The sequence below is a fragment of the Pseudoliparis swirei genome, chromosome 1, assembly GCF_029220125.1.
Source record: "Pseudoliparis swirei isolate HS2019 ecotype Mariana Trench chromosome 1, NWPU_hadal_v1, whole genome shotgun sequence".
NCBI lineage: Eukaryota > Metazoa > Chordata > Actinopteri > Perciformes > Liparidae > Pseudoliparis > Pseudoliparis swirei.
In genome coordinates, this window is record NC_079388.1 from 19,853,655 (window position 1) to 19,876,072 (window position 22,418).

Below are 22,418 nucleotides of genomic sequence, written 5' to 3' on the forward strand. Positions count from 1 at the left end.
CGGAGATTGTGCGCTCTTTTAGTTTTTGTGTTTATTTTTAATATTTTCTTTGCCACAAACACATCGGCACTAACAGCATACGAACGCAGCACACTTTTGGACATAAACTTTTGCGCAAAACAAGGGTTTTTGTCCACTTTTTCCATCGATCCAGCGTGGCCGGCAGAGATCGTACGAGCGAACCACAACAACAACAGTGGAGCCGCTACTACGGGGAGACGACGAAAACATCGAGGGAAACGGAGCGGAATTCGGAACAGACTGAGAGTTCAAGCCCACCGTCCACCTCTGCCCAGCATCCTTCTTGCTAACGTCCAGTCTCTGGAAAATAAGCTGGATGATGTTAGGGCAAGGATCAGATTCCAACGGGACATGAGGGACTGTAACATCTTTTGTCTGACGGAAACATGGCTGACCCCGCTGGTGCCGGATCGAGTCATATGCCCAACCGAGTCCTTCTCTGTTTTCCGTGCAGACAGAACGGAAGAGTCTGGTAAATCTAAGGGTGGAGGGGTTTGCTTCATGACTAACAACAAGTGGTGCAACCCCAAGGACATTAAGACTCTTTCTCGTTCCTGCTCGCCGAACCTGGAACATCTGACGATCTCATGCCGCCCATTCTACCTACCACGGGACTTCAGCTCGGTCAACACCACATCCGTCACCATACCACCACAAGCGGACACCGACGTAGCACTATCGGACCTACATGATGTGTTATGTCGGCATCAGAACAAGTATCCCGACGCGGCTGTGGTGGTGGCTGGGGACTTTAATAGGGCAAACCTAAAAAAAGTCATGCCGAACTTTCACCAGCACATTACGTGTGCTACCAGAGGGGAAAGAACGTTGGACCACTGCTATACGCCATTCAAGAGAGGCTACAAGGCTGTCTCTCTCCCTCCGTTCGGCAAATCGGACCATGCCGCCATTTTCCTACTACCGGAGTACCAACAAAGGATAGCACGGGAAGCGGTAGTGACGAGGGACGTAAAGCGGTGGTCTGACCAATCAGAGGCTGAGCTACAGGACGCTCTGCGTGTCGTCGACTGGGACATGATCCAATCCAGTTCCAGTGACGTCAGCGAAGTTTCGGACGTAGCAATGAGCCTCATAGCAACGCTTAGCGGACACCATCGTCCCCACGGTAAAAGTTAGGGTCTTTCCTAACCAAAAGCCGTGGGTTGATAGATCCATCCGTGAAGCTGTGAACGCCCGTACTGCTGCCTATAACTCCGGTCTTGTATCCGCAACATGGACGAGTACAAGGCAGCGGTCTATGGACTGAGGAGGGCGGTGAAGGAGGCCAAGAGGAGGTACCGAGACAGAGTGGAATCACAGATGGAGCAGCGCGACACCAGGCGCCTATGGCAGGGGCTACGGACTATCACAGACTACCAGAGCAGACCCCGCGCAATGGTGAGTGCCGACGCATCCCTAGCGGACGACCTGAACTCATTTTATGCACGGTTTGAGGCTAGCAACAACAGCGCTAGCTCGCCGGCTAACAACAACACCGTTAGCGTGGCCGAGGTGAGTTCTACCGCTGGGGATGAACACACACTCTCTGTGACCGAGCACAGTGTGAGGAGGGCTCTGTTGAGGGTGAACACCAGGAAAGCTGCAGGTCCAGATGGCATATCTGGGCGAGTACTGAAGACCTGTGCTAACCAGCTAGCTCCAGTGTTCACCACAATATTCAACCTCTCCTGGCTGAGTCCGTGGTCCCCGCCTGCTTCAAGAGATCCACTATTGTCCCTGTGCCCAAGAATGCTTCTCCAGCATGTATGAATGACTACCGACCGTGGCCCTCACCTCGGTGGTCATGAAATGCTTTGAGAGGCTGATAAAGGACTACATCTGCGCCTTCCTCCCTTCCTCCATGGACCCGCTGCAGTTTGCTTATCGCCCAAACAGATCCACGGATGATGCTGTCTCCCAGGTACTGCACACCACACTCTCTCATCTGGACAGCCAGAGGGGGGGCTATGTGAGACTGCTGTTCATTGATTATAGTTCAGCTTTCAACACCATAGTCCCCTCCAGACTGGCCGGCAAGCTGATTGAGCTGGGACTGAACACCCCCCTGTGTGCTTGGATCCTGGACTTCCTGACCGCCAGGCCACAGGTGGTCAGGGTGGGCAGACACACCTCCAGCACCCTCACCCTGAACACAGGATCCCCCCAGGGTTGCGTCCTCAGCCCCCTACTGTACTCCCTGTACACACATGACTGTGTGGCCAGGTTCAGCTCCAACACCATCATCAAGTGTGCATTTTCTACCTGTGAGGCGAGACTACTGACTACTTGGATCCTGCTAAGTATCTTCTTTAAACTAGTTTTATCTGCTAAAGTTACTGTTGTTGTTGTGTGTTTAAAGCTGCTAGATGTTAGTCTGTCCTGTTTTTTTGAGGAGTTGTTGAGGTAGAGAGGTGTCTCTGTGTTCACCGAATTACCCTTCACTGATTGAAGACCGATCTACCATGTGGTGATTTGTTTGAATTTATTGAATACCAAAAGCCAGCGGCGGTGTGGAGGTAAGGTGGATTGGTCTGGCCTTGCTGGGCTCATAACGGGGTTTTTGGCGACCAGCTGTAAAGGAGCGTAGTGCGAGGAGACTCGGAGGACAAAGACATAGGAGTCTTCGGAGAGTGACAGACTCGGACAGGGAGAAAAGGAGTTTGAGGCTGAAGTCAAGACTGAGGACAAAGACATAGGAGTCTTTCGTTGAGTCTTGATTTTTGTGGCTGAATTTCCCCCATTTTTAAATGTGTATCCTCACTGTAGTTTGTATGTATCTCTGCTCATTCATGTACCGGAACCCTCTCATTCCTCATCCCCCCTCCTCTCCTCTTCACCCCTTCCACCCGTTCTACTCACACCACCTGGTCTCAGGAGGCCCCTGTCTGCAGTCAGCAAACAACAATCTCCGACTGCTCATCTCTCTGGCTGCTGTGGAGGGCAGTGGCTTGACTTCCTGGCTCACACACCTGGATGCTCCAGACAACACGCTCCCTCCCCGGCTTCTGCCCTCCTCCACCCCTGCTACACCCAGACCCTCTGGTGGGGGTTTACTCGTATCATCTTCCACCTCTTACATCACTCCACCCGCTCCCACTCTTATCCCACTGCACCACTTTTTTTACTGACTTTGTTGCTCATCATTCTCACCGTTTATTCTTGTTGTTCAACTTCTTTGCTGTTTCTCTTGCTCTACCTGAGTCTTTTCCGCCCTCCGTCTCCTCAACTGGAACACGAACACTCCATCGCTCGAACTTTCTTACCTCTCACACTTCAAAGTGACTGTCACTCTTTGTCTTACTCTCCTCCTTCACTCCTCTTCTACCCTCTCTAACCCCTCCTACTAAGCTTGACTACATTCACCAAAAACTGCTCTACCTCACAACCCCACTGTGACTCCTCTCTGTACTTTCATCCCATTTCATCCTCTCTTTCTCTCCTCTCTCTCTCTCTCTGCCTCTCTGATCTCTCTACTCTCTGCACATCTCTCTCAGTCTCTCGCTGTACGCCTCCTCTCTCTCTCTTGCCTCCCTCTGCCTCTGCTCTCCTCTCCTCATGCATGCTCTCTCTCTCCTCTCCACCCTATCTCCCTCGCTTCTTCATCTCTTCTTCTTCTTTCTCTCTTAAGACTCTTTCTCTCTGATTCCTTCTCTGACTGGTTCGTTCCTCTCACTCGGCCCTGCGTTGTCGGACTAAAAGCCTCCAGAGAGAGCCAAAATGTCGGAAGCGGAAAGAATCAGTGCCAAGACTCTCTCTCTATCAATCCTCTCTTCTTCCTTCCTCTCTCCTCTCTTTCTTCCTCTATCTCTGCAGCCAACTTCTTCTCAGTCTTCCTTTCTTTTCTTCCTTCTCTCTCTCTCTTTCTCCTCCTCTTCTATCTTTTCCAACCTCCCCCCTCCCCCTTCCCCCCCTCCTTCCTCCACTTTTTTACAACTTCTCCTTTACAAACAATCTATCCTTACAAACCTTCCTCCACTTTACTTCTTCATTCTATCACCTTCCCACCACCTCTTCCTTCTTCTCCCTTTGTCTCCACCCCTTCTTCCCCCCCAATCAAGCCACTCTTAGACTGACCCCCCTCCGACCCCTCACCCGCTCCTTCGCCCCCCCCTCCCATTCTCCATCTATTTCACCTGACCTCCTGACCTTCCTTCCTCACCCCCTCTCAACTCTCTGTTCCCTCAACTGTGCTCCTGAGCTCTCTCTGAAGGGCGAGTGCCTGAACTCTCTCCTGGAGACCCCACCTGAATTCGCTTGAAAGCAGCAACTACAGACCCTCTCTTCCTCTCTCCAAGACCTATCTCCCTTCTACCTTCCTTAGCCAGAGTGTCCTCCTCTCTGACACTAACAAGTACCTGCCAGCCCTCACCAGTCTTGATTCAAGAGCCCTCACTCCAGCTGCAGAGCTCTGTCTCTGAGCAGCTTCCTGAGCCTCACAGCACTGCTCTCTCTCTCTCTGTTGTCCCCCGACCGCTCTGCAGCTGATTTCCTGCATTTGACCTCGATCCTCTCTCCTCTCTCAGGACCTGTCTCCTCTTCTTCTGCACCTTTCCACTTCTCTCTGATCCTAAAACCAAGACCTCCTGGTCTCTTGGGAGGTGATCCTGGGGTCTGTTCCAGTCTCACTCTCTCTGTCTCTCTTTCCTCAAGGCTCCTCACTGGTCTCACCTCTCTCCTCTCTTCTCCTCCTCTCATAGCTATCTGTCTGCTCATTCACTTCTCTCCCTCAGCTGCTATGCTGATGACACCCAACTGATCTTCTCAATTTCCTCACTGACCTCAACACAGTGGGGGCGCGTGGCTGAATGAAGACTGACTAGACTCTCTCAGAGCTACTATTCTCTCACACCACCACCCCCCCCACTCGACCTACTATTCTGGCTCTCAGCTTCCTGGCTCCCGGCTCCACCCCCTGACCATCACCCTTGAACACTGCTGTCAAACCCCTGCCACCGACCTCCAGTTACCTCGACGCCCAACTCGTAGTGACCAACCCCGACGGCCAACATCGCTGCGGTGACACTGCCCCCCTACGCCGCCTCATGGCTTACTACTGTGAAGCTCGCTCTGACTAAACAGCCCTCTCCTGGCTGGTGCCGCAGGCTCTGGTCATCCTCCTGGCTAGTTCCAGCCCGGCTACCACAACCCCTGCCAGTCTCACTCCGAAGCTCACCCACACAGCCTGCCAGCCGCCTTCTCCTCACCCACCCCCTCCCGGCTCCTGAAATTCACCACCACTCACCACTGGCTGCTCGCTCTCTCCACTGCAGCTCCGTGGCTGTCACGCCCCCCCTGGTCGCTGTCCGCCCGCACTGCGGTTTGCGCTGGATCGGGCAACATTTACACCACTTGTTCGACTCCTGCACCCGCACTTCCAAACGCAGCCCGGCGGCTGCCCTGTTCACTATCAGGACGGGCCTCACACTCCTCCAGGGACATCAGGACAGACTGTCCTCCGTCCTGGAACCCTATCTGGCACAAAACACAGCTACCATCCTGACACACTTTAAGTCTCTACCTTTTCGGAGCTTTGTACGCATTACTCTGGGACTTAAGAGCTGATTTTGTACAGAGATTAGCTCTTCTGCACTTTATTTTGTATTTACTCTAGTTTTTTGTTGTTCGACTATGTTGACCTGTAAATCTTTGCTGCTATAGTTGAATCATCAAGTTTGCGGATGACACAGTGGTGGTGGGCCTGATCTCCGACAACGACGAGAAGGCCTACCTGGAGGAAGTTGCTGATCTGTCACTCTGGTGCCAGGACAACAGCCTCCTCATGAATGTCACCAAAACTAAGGAGCTGATTGTGGACTTTAGGAGGGCACAACAACAGAGGACGTACTCACCACTGGGGATTAACGGGACTACTGTGGAGAGGGTGAGCGGGTATAAATACCTGGGAGTCCACATCACCGAGGATCTGACATGGTCAACGAACACAGACACTCTGGTGAGAAAGGCAAGGCAGCGCCTACCACCTCAGGCAGCTGAGGAAATTTAAAGTTTCCCAGAGGATCCTTCAGTCCTTCTACTCTGGAGCTGTAGAGAGCGTCCTGACAGGAAGCATCACAGCCTGGTTTGGCAACTGCTCCGCTCAGGACAGGAAGGCTCTGCAGAGAGTAGTGCGTTCGGCTGAGCGCACTATTGGAACTACACTCCCACCCTGCAGGACTTGTACACCAGGAGGTGCAGAACCAGAGCCGAGGATCATGAAGGATCCTCACCACCCCAACAACAGACTGTTTCAGCTGCTGCGGTCAGGCAGGCGCCTCCGTAGTCACGCTGCAAGAACAGAGAGACTGAGACGGAGTTTCTTTCCTCAGGCCATCAGGATTGTGAACTCCGACCTCACCAGGACCCCCACATAGACCCACACAACTGCCCCTCTTAGGCACACACACACACACACACACTTAGTGTAAATATTGTACTGTAAATATTGTGTTGTTTTTTATTGTAAATAGTGTGTACTTGTTGCCCTTGCACATTCCTGCTGAGCATTGCCACTTTCATTTCACTGCACACCCTGTGTGTGTATGTGACAAATAAAACATCTTGAATCTTGAATCTTGAATCAAACGTCTTTCAAACGTCCTTCAAACGTCCTTCAAACCCTGTAAACGTCCTTCAAACGTCTTTCAAACGTCCTTCAAACGTCATTCAAACCCTGTAAACGTCCTTCAAACCCTTAATGTGTCATTCAAACGTCCTTCTAACCCTTTAAACTACCTTTAAACCATTCAAACGTCCTTCAAACGTCCTTCAAATGTCCTTCAAACCCTTAATGTGTCATTCAAACATCCTTCAAACCCTTTAAACTACCTTTAAACCATTCAAACGTCCTTCAAACATCCTTCAAACATCCTTCAAACCCTTTAAACTACCTTTAAACCATTCAAACGTCCTTCAAACATCCTTCAAATGTCCTTCAAACCCTTAATTTGTCCTTCAAACCTTTAATTTGTCCTTCAAACCCTTTAAACATCCTTCAAACGTCCTTCAAATGTCCTTCAAATGCTTTTTGAGTTCTGATAAGCTAAAGGAAAAGAAAAAACTACCCACTACAAAAAAGACTCCGCCTCTTCCCTGTAGACTCTGCCTCCTCCCTGTAGACTCCGCCTCTTCCCTGTAGACCCCGCCTCCTCCCTGTAGACTCTGCCTCTTCCCGGGGCAGCCTCTCTTTTGAACATGACTAATTTGCCATGTCATCACTACTTATATCTATACAATCAAATCCGTTGTCGAGAGCACCGCGTTCTTCAGAAAGCTTCCTGATTGGTGCATTTTAAAAAGAGAAGTCCAAATCAAGCTTCCCCACATCGGCCCTTTTTCCTACAGGACCTGAATGCACCACAGGGCCCAGCGTGGCCCCCGGCCTGCAGAATCAATCAGCGCTCGGCCCCCAAGGTTCTTCATGATGAAACATGATGCAACACGCCGTGAGCTTGACCTCGCCGACACAATGTCATCGATCCGTCACCATGGCAACCGAACGGCTGCGTCCAGAAGCACTTTGCCACGGTGCTGCTGCGTGTCAACAGGTACTCAAAGCCCCCCCCCCCCCCTCACTTGATCCGGTCCGTCACCCGGGTGGTCTGGTTGCGTTCCGTCTGGCAGTTGCCGGCGTACTGCGAGCGGCTGGCGGCGCCCTTGTCCCGCCGCAGCGCCATCGCCCCGTGGGTGAGCACCGACACGCCTTTAGCGATGCGCCTGCAGGAGGAGGAGGAGGAAGAGGAGCAGAGGAGAGGAGGAGGAGGAGAGGACGGCGTGAGACGGAGACAGGGAGTTTTTTTTATTTACTTTTTTGTGTGCTGTCTTAAAGGGATACCGCAGCATTTTTGGGGAGGAAACGCGTTCTTCTCCTTCAAAACCCTTCTTCTCCTTCTTCCTCTACTTATTTTTACTTCCTTCTCCTTCTTCTTTCTCTTACCTCTTCCTTTAAGACAGCACACTAGACCCCTTCTTCTTCCTCCTCTAACAACTTATTAAGAAGAAGAAGAAGAAGAAGAAGAAGAAGAAGAAGAAGAAGAAGAAGAAGAAGAAGAAGAAAAAGAAGAAAAAGTAGAAGAAGAAGAAGAAGAAGTAAAGAAGAAGAAGAAGACCCAGCTGGTGAATCCCTTGAACCTCTCCATGACACTATCACACTGGTTGATGGTTTCATGGTGCGTTCAGGGACTCTGATCAGCTCGTGACATCAGCAACCCTGTCTCACAAAATTATGTTCCCCCAGACCTAAAATGCAATTTGCAGTTACGTTTGACTGAAACGTATTTCTCTCCAAATTACGTTTGTATTTGACGTATTATAATTACAAATACGTCTCTGATCAACGTATCTTTGCCGTTTGTTAGGCTTATCTCTCTTTTCTACAATGCTGTTATGAATTGTAAAAAGCGTCCTCTAGTCTTATTTATTATAATGTTATATATGTTGTTTCGCCTGCGTATTCTGACAGCAATAAGCGTTGTCGGATCATATGAATTGGCGTGAAGACTTGCTGCTGGTGACTCTCCTTTATTTTCTTTTTTTAGGTGACAATACATTAATTAAAACTCGTAAACTATCACCACCTCATCACCACCGTAACAGAGTTAGTCCCATACGGGTCAAATCAACTATTAAACTTGTTATAAAATGCGCATCTGTCCGTAATCTAACATAAAGTTCGCATTTTAACCCAAAAAAAAAGTGCGCTTCCTTTTAACCTTTCAAAATAAAAGTCTGATTTATCTGTTAAGCGGAAGTAGTATAAAACGTCTATATTTATTCAAACAATACAATATAAAAGGCATACATCAAAATCAATAAGGAAAATGCCAAACAGTCAAACAACTCAAAACAATAAACCCTTCATGGCGTTATTTACAGGCGTGTTTACTTCTCATCAAACAAAAAGAGCAGGTACCCGGAAAAATAACAAACGGCAAAGATACGTTGATCAGAGACGTTTTTGTAATTATAATACGTCAAATGCAAACGTAATCTGGAGAGAAATACGTTTCAGTCAAACGTAAATGCAAATTGTATTTTAGGTCTGGGGGAACGTAATTTTTGTGATACAGGGTTGGACATCAGAGACGTCACGTGACCACCTCCTCTTCCTCCTCCTCCTCTTCCTCTCCTCTCAGAAGACGAGGGTCCTGATGGGTACCTCCGGGGCTCGTCCCTCCAGCCTTGGGGCCGGATGGCGAACAGGGCCTTGGGCAGACCCTCCAGGCCCAGACCGGCCAGCGCCGGGCCCACCGCGAACCACATGTGGCTGGGGCCCGCCTGGCCCGCCCCCACCGCCGCCCGGAACACAAGCTCCGCCTCCTCCAGGGAGCAGTACAGCAGCCGCACCTGGAGGGGAGGGGGAGGGGGGGAGGGGGGAGGGAAGGAGGAGGGAAGATAAAAGGAGGATAAGTTATTATATTGATAATACAATGAGAAGTATAAGTTTAAAAATACAGTATGTTTAAATAAAAAGGAAAGGAGGGAGGGAAGGAGGAAGAACAAGTGATGAAGAGAATGGAAGAGAAAGAGGAGAAGAAACGTGCCGTCGTTCATCAACAGATCACAGACCGGCTGCTCTTACACCCAGTTAATATTGTTATTACTTTTATGAATATTATTATTATTATTATTATTACTATAATTAATATTATTAATCTTATTATTATTATTATTATTATTATTAAACAAGGGGCTGCACTTCACTAGAATACTTTATGAAAGTGTTTGAGATTAAAAATAAACAACCAGAGGATGAGAGAAAGAAAAGAGGCTCTCTAGTGTGTGTGTGTGTGTGTGTGTGTGTGTGTGTGCATGTGTGTGTGTGTGTGTGTGTGTGTGCGTGTGTGTGTGTGTGTGTGTTTGTGAGGGTACTCCACATGATGACTCAGATGAAGCACGATAGAGTAAAAATGTGTAAAGACCACTGGAGAAGGTTATGAAACTCAAATTAGTCCCCCCCCCCCCCCCCCAGCTGGGCTAACAGCCAATGGGATCACAGCCCCCCCCCCCCCCCATCACTTCCACTCTGAGCTGTCTGGATTTCTTTAGAGATACATTTTTTTCTTCTTCTTGTGTCTCTGGGTAATGAAGAGGATCGGCCCTGTCAATCACAGGACATCACGTGACATCACATGACATCACAGGACATCACATGACATCACATGACATCACAGGACATCACATGACATCACATGACATCACATGACATCACATGACATCACGTGACATCACAGGACATCACAGGACATCACATGACATCACATGACATCACATGACATCACATGACATCACATGACATCACGTGACATCACAGGACATCACCTGACATCACAGGACATCACATGACATCACATCACATGACATCACCTGACATCACAGGACATCACGTGACATCACATGACATCACATGACATCACAGGACATCACGTGACATCACGTGACATCACGTGACATCACATCACAGGACATCACGTGACATCACGTGACATCACATCACATGACATCACGTGACATCACGTGACATCACATCACATGACATCACATGACATCACGTGACATCACATCACAGGACATCACCTGATATCACATGACATCACAGGACATCACGTGACATCACGTGACATCACAGGACATCACGTGACATCACGTGACATCACAGGACATCACAGGACATCACATGACATCACCTGATATCACATGACATCACATGACATCACGTGACATCACATGACATCACGTGACATCACATGACATCACGTGACATCACATGACATCACGTGACATCACATGACATCACAGGACATCACGTGACATCACAGGACATCACATGACATCACATGACATCACGTGACATCACATGACATCACAGGACATCACATGACATCACGTGACATCACGTGACATCACGTAACATCACGTGACATCACAGGACATCACAGGACATCACAGGACATCACATGACATCACATTACATCACATGACATCACCTGATATCACATGACATCACATGACATCACAGGACATCACATGACATCACCTGACATCACGTGACATCACATGACATCACATGACATCACAGGACATCACATGACATCACGTGACATCACATGACATCACATGACATCACAGGACATCACATGACATCACATCACATGTCGCGCTCGGCTGTGATGACGGAGACGAAGAACACGCCCGAGATGAGCTGACTGGGGCTTTGAAGTCAAATACATGAGAGAGAGAGAGAGAGAGAGAGAGAGAGAGAGAGAAAGAGAGAGAGAAAGAGAGAGAAAGAGAGAAAGAGAGAGAGAGAAAGAGAGAGAGGTCTGAATTATCGTCACATCACAGCGAGACGAGGCTGAACCAAATTCAATCAATGGCTCCGACATCAAGAGTGTGTGTGTATGTGTGTGTGTGTATGTGTGTGTGTGTATGTGTGTGTGTGTATGTGTATGTGTGAGTGTGTGTGTGTATGTGTGTGTGTATGTGTGTGTGTATGTGTGAGTGTGTGTGTATATGTGAGTGTGTGTGTGTTTTGATGGGAGTTTTTAATCACACACTCTGTGCTTCGCAGATCCAGTTGAACTGAACCGGCACCGTGAGAACTCAACATTTAGGTTTCTCTTCAAAGGCTTCTTCAGGATGTGTGTGTGGGGGGCGGGGGGGGGGGGAGATGCAGATGTTGGCATGGACCCAACGGTGACAAAGTGTCATGATGAAGCACACACACACACACACACACACAATAAACCCGGCAGACTCTCTGGTCCCGACTTCATCTCACAAATCTTAATTATCTCCATGTTTACGCTTCACTTCCTACTCATCACTTTACTGCTCTCACAATGCATTCTCTCACCTGACCACCAGGGGGCGACTCCTCTGGTTGTCTAGAAGTCTATGCTTCATGTGTTGAAGCTGCATTCTCTCTCCTGACCACCAGGGGGCGGCTCCTCTGGTTGTCTAGAAGTATATGCTTCATGTGTTGAAGCTGCATTCTCTCTCCTGACCACCAGGGGGCGGCTCCTCTGGTTGTATAGAAGTCTATGCTTCACGTGTTAAAGCTGCATTCTCTCTCCTGACCACCAGGGGGCGGCTCCTCTGGTTGTATAGAAGTCTATGCTTCATGTGTTGAAGCTGCATTCTCTCTCCTGACCACCAGGGGGCGGCTCCTCTGGTTGTATAGAAGTCTATGCTTCACGTGTTAAAGCTGCATTCTCTCTCCTGACCACCAGGGGGCGACTTGCAGATGCACAAAAAGCTTTCATTTAGACTGTGGACAGCCGAACAGTTAGTGTTCTTTATTGTTATTTATAGCCATTATTTATTCATAAAAACAAAACACACATAATATATATATTATATATATATATAATATATATAGTAACTGCTGCACTGCGGTGGTGTGTTTCCAGGCAGTCCGATCAGCTGTTGTGTCCAGAGTTCCTGTAAAAAGGGGCGTGTCCATCCTATAGAGACGTTACCCTGACGACACTCCCCTCCCTCTCCCCCTCCTCTCTTTGAATCGCTCGCCGGCGTTCGGCACGAGTTCAGATCGAATTCCCAGATCGTCCCAAAAGAACGAGTCGAGGAGCGAGAGGAGGCCGAGAAGACGCCCGGCGGGACGCCGCGGGGGTCATCTCCCTCCTCCACGGCGCGCTGAACGTGACCTCCGTGACATTTGCAATGCATGCTGGACCTTTTGAGAACACTCGAAGCATAAAATGTGACATGAAACCTTTAAAATGACAGAAGTATGAATCAAGTCCTCTTCATCATCAACAAGGTGCTCATACACTGTCACTTTCAGCCTTGTACTTGTACTTACACTTACACTTTCTATTGCACTACCTGCTTTCACTACCTGCTACTCCCATTTGTCTGTAGTTTAGTTATTATGTGTATTATATGTATATATGTTAGTATTATGTTCAGAGTTCTTGTACAGTGTGTATGTCATGTTATGTTATGTTATATTATGTTAGGCAATGGTAGTTGTTGTGTGGTGCCTTGTCCTAAGAATTTCAGTGCCCAGTCTGACCCTGTGTCATTCTGTGTATCTGACAATAAAAGACTTGACTTGACTTGATGAAGAGGACTGCCGGTTAACGGGAGTTCCCCTCGTTTATTTCACTGTAACTGCCAAATAAAATGATTCCTGATGATTTTATTTTACCGCCGACGTCATTAAGAAGCAACGCACTGGAAATTGTTCCTCGTCTTCCTCGTCTTCCTCGTCTTCTATGCACATTTTAACGAGACTTGTGAACAGACATGGAGCCGCTTGAGCTAAATGCTAATTGCAGCATCCGTTAGCCGATGTCTCTACGTCTGACGGGCTAAAAGGGGGCGGGGCTTAGCGACCCTGAACCCCGACTTCTCTCCCTCCGTCCGTCTTCAGCGCTTCTCCTCGTTTCCCAGACGTTGCGTGATGAAAGGTCACCTGTGCTCATGGCGAGGAGACGATGACATGCGAGGGACAAACGGGAATATAAAAGGGTAGACATGAATATGGGGGGGGGGCACCGCTCGCGTTTATAAGATTAGAAAAGGGTAGAACAGCATACATGCACACATACACACACACATGCACACATACACACACACCTACACACACACACCTACACACACACACCTACACCTACACACACACCTACACACACACACACACACACACACACACACATACACACACACACTGCCAAAGAATCCTGAATGCTCAGTGGCTACAACCGTTAAACACCTTGCAGTCGGACTTCAAAGGTGTGTGTCTGTGTGTGTGTCCCATGAGGTCCCTGTAGATCAGGGGTCCCCAAACTTTTTCCTGAGAGGGCCACATAACGTTTCCCTTGTCTGCTGGAGGGCCAGCCGGGGGGGGTGCTGCTAGTGAGAGGTGAGAATGTGCTCACCTGTGAGCGCGCATTACGGCTGAGCGCTGCGCGCGCCGCTCGCTATCTGTATGTGCTGCGCGCGCAGACAGCATTTAACGGAGCGGAGCAGCGTGCGCTCTGATCGCTCTTTTAATGAAGTATCGATACTAAAAATATGCTAAATCACATCGTTTTTAACGTACGGGTACTTTGTTAGTATCGCTGCACCGTGCAGCGTGACAGCAGCAGATGTAGCGGACTAACATTCAAGCTAACCTAACTTCCCAAACGCTGTGGACATCTGAACGCTGATTGGCCGAGACGCGACACGTCCATCAAAGATGTTTTATTGTGAAGAGCACCAGGTGAAAAAAATAATAAATCGGAACGCGTCTCTGGTATTGTTCAGGGGGCCGGTCCAAATGTGGAGGTGGGCCATAGTTTGGGGACCACTGCTGAAGATGAACCGTGTGTTCTCAGCCTCCACTACAGACGACTTTTGCTGGAAGCCAATTATCAACTGGTGAGATTCATAAAGCTTTCCTCATAATCCTCAGAGAGAGAGACAGAGAGACAGAAAGAGGGAGAGAGAGAGAGGGGGGGGGAGAGAGAGAGAGACAGAGAGATTTTTTTTATTTTTTTTAAACACTTTATTTACATTTTTCCATTACAACATTTCTTTAAAAATAAAGTGTTTTAAAAAATCAAATTGTTTAAAATAAAAGCAAACAAACAAAACAAAAAAACATTTTAAAAAAAGAAAACATGTTTTACCTAATAAAAAGTGGTGCAAACTCCAGCTCCTCCTCTACCACAGAACAAACAATGTCTTTAAAACACCAGCGTTGTTTAAAAGCATCCAGGTCTCCAATGTGTTTATAAAACCTGAACTCCAGCCAGAGTCTGGCTCTGATGTTGCAGAGCCACACTGCCCCGGCTTCCTGCCCGTCTCTGTTTTCCACCCGGGACTTTCTCGTTAAATAAATGGCCATTTTGGCTTCGCCGGATAAAAAATTAAGGAGCTGCCATTTTTCTTTTTCCGTTTTTTTGTAGGCAGCTCCCATGATAAAAACCTTCTCTGTAAAAGCCACATTAAAAAGACTAAAAACCACTGTTAAAAGAGCGAAGAAACTCAAAAGTCTCTTACACTCGTTAAAAACATGGTAAATAGTCTCCCGGAGGTCACAGAAGGGGCACTGGCTCAGGACAGCGGGATTGATGACTGAAATGAAAGCGTTGGACGCGACAGCACCGTGTAAAATCCGCCACTGGAGGTCAGCGGTCCTTTTCTTCAGGGGAGGCTTGTATAGGACCCCCCACTGCGGGCCAGGGCCTCCATGCCCAAGTCTCTCTGTTGCACAGTCTGGACCTGTTGATGCTCTTCACGCAGTTAAAATACAGTGTCTTTTTGTCTGCTTTTCTCACTGTAAATGTTTCTGGGTGGGTTGTCTTTAGCAGGGGGCCGGTGAGTCCCCCTAGCCCCGGGCTGAGGGAGATGTCTGGGAAGGGGTCTGCAGGGTCCGGCTCTGTTCTCTGCTGGCTGTAGTCGTTGAGGAGGCTCCTCTCCAACCCGGTCAGCCTCTGCCTCCACAGCTCCAGGAGCCTCCTCGCCACCCGGTCGGAATGCAGACCCAGCAGGGAGCCCAGGGCCGGGGGGTCGCTCAGCGTCGGCCCCACTGCATCCACCAACTGCTGCAGGGAAAGGGTCTTTGTTCGCAGCAGCGCCCCCGTTAGTCCAGGGGTGACGCTGCTGCTAATGTCCATTCTTGTTTTATAAATTAATGGTTCTCTCAACAACCAGAACAGAGAGTCAGACTGTGGGCACCTTTCGTGTTTAAAAAGGGCCCACGACTTAAAAACACCCTGATAAAAAGGAGGCAGCCCACTTAGTTTTAAAAAGCTGGGGTCTATTAAAAACAGAGCAGTATCCAGCCCCAGGTTGTCAGCACGTCTGAGGATGCAGCTGGCCACGTCTCGCCACACTAAAAAAACCCTACTCGTTAAAAACTTCTGAACAAACTGCCATGCCCGCTTCTCCCCAAGCCGGCCCAGCGCGGCGCAACGCGCCGGACGGACCCGAGCCGCCCGGACCAGCTGACGCCGGGTCGCCTCGCTTCGAGCAGACCTTCGCGGTGTGTCCCTCCTCCCCGCAATGAAAGCACTTCATCGCCGATGAAGACGCGTAGATATTATAGTTAAAATCATCTACTCTGACGCTGAAGCGCAGGTTTAACTCCGCGCTCCGGTCGTTGAGTATCATATAAACCGATCTACGGTAACTCATGATGTGCTTCATCTCGCTCTCCTTGAACCCCGATGAGATCTCTCTCATCGGGGAGACCAGTTTTCCGTGCCGGGAGAGCTCTCTGCTGAGAAACTCATCGGAGATGAGCGGAGGGACGTTTGAAACGAGGACTCTGGTGGACGGCTGGTCCAGCGGAAACACCTGCACAAACAAATCTCCCACCGAGAGACCCTCCTCCACCACTCGGCTCACCTTCCCCACCTGATCCAGGAAGATCACGACCGAGCCGTTCATCTTGCCGGCGGACTTCACGCTGCCGAACCCGACTTTCTTCCCGACTGCTCGGGCCAATTCCTCCACGCTGCACGAGGAGTCACCGGAAATCTTCATACCGTGTCTCCTCGTGAGCAGCGGGGGGGGAACCGGGGCAAACATTTCCGCCACGCACCGAGCCCGGTGAGGCACCGGCAGCGGGAAGACACCCAGAGAAAAAAACAAATAACCACCAAACAAATTAAACTACTGTGAAACCAACTAGTACACCACATAAACTAAATACACACAACTATGAAAGAACAGAAAAAGAAAGAGACACACACAAAACGCTCCGCAGCTCTCACACACACACCCTGTCGCTCTGACGCTCAGCGTGAACTGAGAGAGAGAGAGAGAGAGAGAGACAGAAAGAGGGAGAGAGAGAGAGAGAGAGGGGGAGAGAGAGAGAGAGAGAGAGAGAGAGGGGGGAGAGAGAGAGAGGGAGAGAGAAAGAGAGGGAGGGAGAGAGAGAGGGAGAGAGAGAGAGAGAGAGAGGGAGGGAGAGAGACAAAGAGACAGAGAGAGAGAGAGAGGGAGAGAGAGGGAGGGAGATTGAGTGAGAGAGAGACTTCTTCCTGTTCTTTTCTCATCCCAAATGAATGTATTCTCACTCGTGTATTTAATGATGCTCTTGCGTATTGATATTGCCACTTTGTCTTAAAACACATTACATGTTACATAATATTTTATATTTATTCTTTTTTTAATTTCCTGAAGAATAAACAGCCTTTACATGTTGTTCTCCTCAAACTACGATCAAAGTGTTTCCACCATTTCATTGTATTGCAGATTATTTTTTGTACCTCAGGCTAATATATAACAATTATTTTTTTATCTTATTTATTTTATATTATTATTATATTGTTTTAAATATATTGTGCATTTTCCAATCACTTTGTATTTATTGTGCATTTTTCTTTTTATACTATTTTTTTATTTACTGTGCATTGTTCTTATTATTTTTTTATTTGTATATAATGTGCATTTTTCTCATTGTTATATTTTTATATATATTACATTTTTGTATTCTTCTATTTTTATACTTATTTTGCATTTACCTTATTCTATTTTTGTACATATTGTGCATTTTTGTTATTATTAAAATTTAATATTTATTGTGCATTTTTCTTATTATATTTTTGTAAATATTGTCTATTTTTCTCATTGTTATATTTTCATCTATAATTCTTATTATTCTACTTTGATATATTTTTCTGACTGAATCTTCTATTTTTATACATAATTTGCATTTATCTTATTCTATTTTTGTATCTATTGTGTATTTTTTATATTGCATTGCTGACCTTTATGTAACACCGCTGTGGTCAATGTAAACTAGTAAACAACGTAAACATCTCAACATCCTCAGATCTCCTAACCAGCAGGCGAGGGACCACCGACTCACCTGGGCCTCGTTGTCTTTGAGCAGCCTCTTGACCCGGGCCCCCCCGGGGTCGTCGGTCACGTTGAGGATGACCACGCTCTTCTTCTCCCAGCCGATGAAGGAGCCGTCCGTCATGCCCTCCACCATGGCCAGGAAGTCCTCGTAGCCGTGGTGACGCGTGGTGACCACGGAGAAGGAGGTCCAGTCGTACTCCTCCAGCACCTCGAAGATCACCTCCAGCTGCAGCGCCGTGGAGCAGATGAACTGCAGGTAGATGGAGCCGCTCTCCTGCAGGGGGCGGGACACGGGCCGTTAAAATGAGCCGCCGGGTTTACAACTAAGCCCCGCCCCCGCCCACCGGGGGGAAACGCTCTCCTCTTACAGCTGCATTATGTTTCTGAAAACGTCTTTAAGGGTGAGAATCTGGATTTATGTTCAGCGGTGATTGACAGCCGTATCCACGACGCCCCTCGGCTCTGATTGGTTGTTCTTTCCTTGGGTGGAATCTGCCACGAGGAGAACCTCGGGAGGCAGAAGAACCCGACGCCTCATGTGCCACCGGTCTAATATGACGAATGATGAGTGGCTTGTGCCGAGGGGGGAGAGGGGAGGGGGGAGAGGGGGGAGGGGCGAAGGGCGAGGAGTGAGTGGAGAGGGGGGAGAGGGGGGAGAGGCGAGTGGAGAGGGGAGAGGGAGGGGAGAGGGGAGGGCGAAGGGCGAGGGTGGGTGGAGAGGGGAGAGGAGGGGTGAGGGGAGGGAGTGGAGAGGGGAGAGGGAGGGAGGGGGAGAGGGCGGGTGGAGAGGGAGGGGAGGGGAGAGGGCGGGTGGAGAGGGAGGGGACGGGGAGAGGTGCAGGGAGGAGGGAGGGGAGTGGAGAGGGAGGGGAGGGAGAGGGGGGGTGGAGAGGGGAGAGGGAGGGTGGCGAGGGAGGGGAGGGGAGGGGCGAGTGGTGAGGTGTGAGGGGCGAGTGGCGAAGGGCGAGTGGCAAGGGGGGAGTAGTGAGGGGAGTGGTGAGGGGAGTGGTGAGGGGAGTGGTGAGGGGAGTGGTGAGGGGGAGTAGTGAGGGGGAGTGGTGAGGGGAGTGGTGAGGGGGAGTGGTGAGGGGAGTAGTGAGGGGAGTAGTGAGGGGAGTAGTGAGGGGAGTGGTGAGGGGAGTAGTGAGGGGGGAGGTGCGCTGGAGCCTAAATCTTTTTGACTCTTCTCCAGAATGAAGTCGGTTTCCAATACGTTGTCTCCTCGAGGTTTGGTTGATTTCTTGGCGTGTATCGCAGTGGGTGGAGTGTTAGGGGGGGATGGGGGGTGTTGGGGGGGGGTTAGGGGGGGGGTGTTAGGGGGGCGATGCATGACTCGACGCCCCCGAGGCATTTCATTAGCGATTAGCATTTAGTGAAACAAACATTCCTCCGATAAAGAGCGGCTCGGGTCAGCGACGCGAGGCCTCGGAGTCAAACACGAGCTAATCCCCTGCGCTCCGTTAGCTACCCGCTTCAGTTTACCTCTCTTTATAATCTCACTTCTTCCATAGGCGGGCAGAACTTATGCATGGCTCTGAAAAACAGGCACAAGGATGAGTTTGCCTCCGGTGGATGAATAATACATCTTCTTCTCTTCTGCTGCTCGTGGAACTGCAACAAGCTGCGGAGGTGAACTCTTGAAGCAAGGTATTAAAAAGGTAAACAACACATTAGGCCCGGTGTAAAAGTGGCGTTAGCATTAGCATGTGAGGATGAGGAGGCGTATGAAGATAATCAAAGAGACTTGATGGAGTGTAACAAGAGCCAAAGTAGTGCCACTTCAAAGACTCCGTAATGGCAGCCGCCTTTTGATGATTACGTTACCTCGGAAGTCGGCGCCTTTTACGGCTACGTTGAAATCACGATGATCACGATGGTCACGATGATCACGATGGTCACGCTCGTCAGGGAGACAGGCTCGCAACTAAAATTGGCCAATTTATTAAATGTTTCACATCTTCCGCGTCAAGCTGCTTTCGTTAGCTTGATGTACTTATTGCTAATGTCTGTCAGCGCGACATCCCGCGCACACGGAGAAATGGGGGAAACCCTCCTATAAGCGCTGTGTATTTATTATATTCATTCATGTGTTATGTATTATGTATTGGGTATCCCTTAACACAGGGGTCCTCCAACAGGGTACGTGAAGGCCCTCTAGAGGGTATGAAGGCCCTCTAGGGGTACAGGAAGGCCCTCTAGAGGGTATGAAGGCCCTCTAGGGGTACAGGAAGGCCCTCTAGAGGGTATGAAGGCCCTCTAGAGGGTATGAAGGCCCTCTAGGGGTACAGGAAGGCCCTCTAGAGGGTATGAAGGCCCTCTAGGGGTACAGGAAGGCCCTCTAGAGGGTATGAAGGCCCTCTAGGGGTACAGGAAGGCCCTCTAGGGGCTATGAAGGCCCTCTAGTGGTACAGGAAGGCCCTCTAGAGGGTATGAAGGCCCTCTAGGGGTACAGGAAGGCCCTCTAGGGGTACAGGAAGGCCCTCTAGGGCAGCGGTTCCCAAACTTTTTAGGCCCGACCGGGTTCACGCACCCCCAATCCCCCACACCTTGCGAGTTGGGGGGGTGCGAGTGACTTTTTCTTTTTCTTTGCTCCGAGAAGAGTTGTTGGGGGGTGGGGGGGTGCGAGTGACTTTTTCTTTGCTCCGTCTCGATGCGCGCAGACCGGCGTCGGAGCTCTGCGGACGTATTGAGCACCCCTGCATTCAAACATTGAATGGCCGAGAGTTTTTTTCAGCGTGAGAAATACGATGTGTGGCGGGAGTGCGTGAGTCTCACGCTCAATGCGTGACACTTGAGAGCCCTGAGAATGTTTAACATTAATTATTACACCATTAGACCACCATTACATTTTTCCTCTCGCGCACCCCCTAGAGACAGCTCGCGCACCCCCAGGGGTGCGCGCACCACACTTTGGGAATCCCTGCTCTAGGGGCTATGAAGGCCCTCTAGATGGTATGAAGGCCATCTAGGGAGTACCTGAAGGCCCTCTTGGGGGTATGAAGGCCCTCTAGGGGTACGTGAAGGCCCTCTAGGGCAGGGGTCCCCAACCCCCGGGCCGCGGCCCGGTACCGGTCCGCGGCTTGGTTGGAACCGGGCCGCGGAAAAAAAGTGAATAAAAAAAGTTGGAATTTTTTTTTTTTAAATCAGTCGGAAAAATATATTATTTTGAAAAAGGAGCGGATCCACCCGTGTGTCTGAGCCGCATTCAGGAGTCTTAAAGTTCGGGTTTATCGCTGCAGGCGAGCCTCACGCGCCGAACCCTCTGCTGGCGGCATATTTCAGTGACAAAGAATCTTAAAACATATTCAAACTGCGCAATGAATTCTGTCACTTCAGGGAAATGACAACTGGTTTCAAGTTGGTCGATAAAGTCGCTGCTGTGTGGACGAGTGAACAGCGGAACATTCTACATGTTTCAGACGTTGACCGGGTGGAAGAGGCTTTTAAAAGAGTTTGAGCGGTACTCCAACCACAAAAGACCCGACTGCAACAGAATAGACCTGCAACCCATGTGTAAACAAACCCACCCGGTGAATCGAGCCCGTCCGAGCTAGAAGAACATGTGTTGGAGATGCAAATGACGGTGGCCTTAAGGGACATTTCACACAACAACTCTGCCGGTGTTCTAATGACAGCGACCAGAACTCGGTTAGGAGCAGCAGACCAAACACACGTCTGTGTCTCCGTCTCCATCAGCGGCTCGTTGCAGGTCAACAAGCGCACGGCTCACACTCATTCGGCGTAATGATGAGTTGTAGTTTTGGCACTTTATGCCCTTCGTATAATTGTATGACGTCATATTTATTACGTCATTTATATTGCCGGTCCGTGAAAATAATTTCTGACACGGAACCGGTCCGTGGCTCAAAAAAGGTTGGGGACCGCTGCTCTAGGGGGTATGAAGGCCCTCTAGGGAGTACGTGAAGGCCCTCTAGGGGCTATTTAGGCCCTCTAGGGGCTATGAAGGCCCTCTAGGGGTACGTGAAGGCCCTCTAGGGTCAGGGAGTACTTGGCTGAAAAACTGATATTTTTTGCATAAGAATGTGATATATATTTATTTTAAATGTGATATTTATTTTGGACAAAAAATGTTTGCATAAAAATGTTGTTTTTTTTATTGATATTTTTCTATAAATCTTTTATATTTTTCTATAAAAAATTATATTTTTTGTATAATAATTTTACATTTTTTGTATAAAAATGTTAGAATTTTTTTATGAATTTTTTTATCTTTTGTATAAAAACTATTAAAAAAATTGTATGAAAATGTTATATTGTTTGTCTAAAAATGTCATATTTTAGATTTCCATCGACTCGTCTCAGAAAACCCACGACATCGTTACTGCAGTTGTACGTGAGAACATGGAGCCCTGATCGTGGAGCTCGGCAGCCGTGAAGAAACGACACCAGCGTTCACTTTTCATCCCCCACATTAGCGCTCATCAAATGTCGCGCATTTCATAAAACAACCACATGCTCCTCCTCGGGCCTTCGGCCTGAGCGGTTCTGCAAAACGTTTATGTCTCTGTGAAGAAACTAAACGTATTCCTAAGGCGATGACCACCCCATGTGGTGGG

General features: G+C 49.0%; 1 protein-coding gene across 1 annotated transcript in view; it reads right to left on the reverse strand.

The window, feature by feature from the left end:
* The window catches only part of grin2da (glutamate receptor, ionotropic, N-methyl D-aspartate 2D, a), an 80,815-nt gene that overhangs the window by 55,728 nt on the left and 2,669 nt on the right, over positions 1-22,418 (reverse strand). Inside the window, exons 3-5 of the mRNA XM_056426569.1 lie at positions 17,849-18,115; positions 9,176-9,363; positions 7,594-7,734 (exon numbers count right to left, since the gene is read on the reverse strand). Of these exons, the coding sequence (XP_056282544.1) occupies positions 7,594-7,734; positions 9,176-9,363; positions 17,849-18,115 (596 nt within the window). The remainder of the gene's footprint in view (positions 1-7,593; positions 7,735-9,175; positions 9,364-17,848; positions 18,116-22,418) is intronic.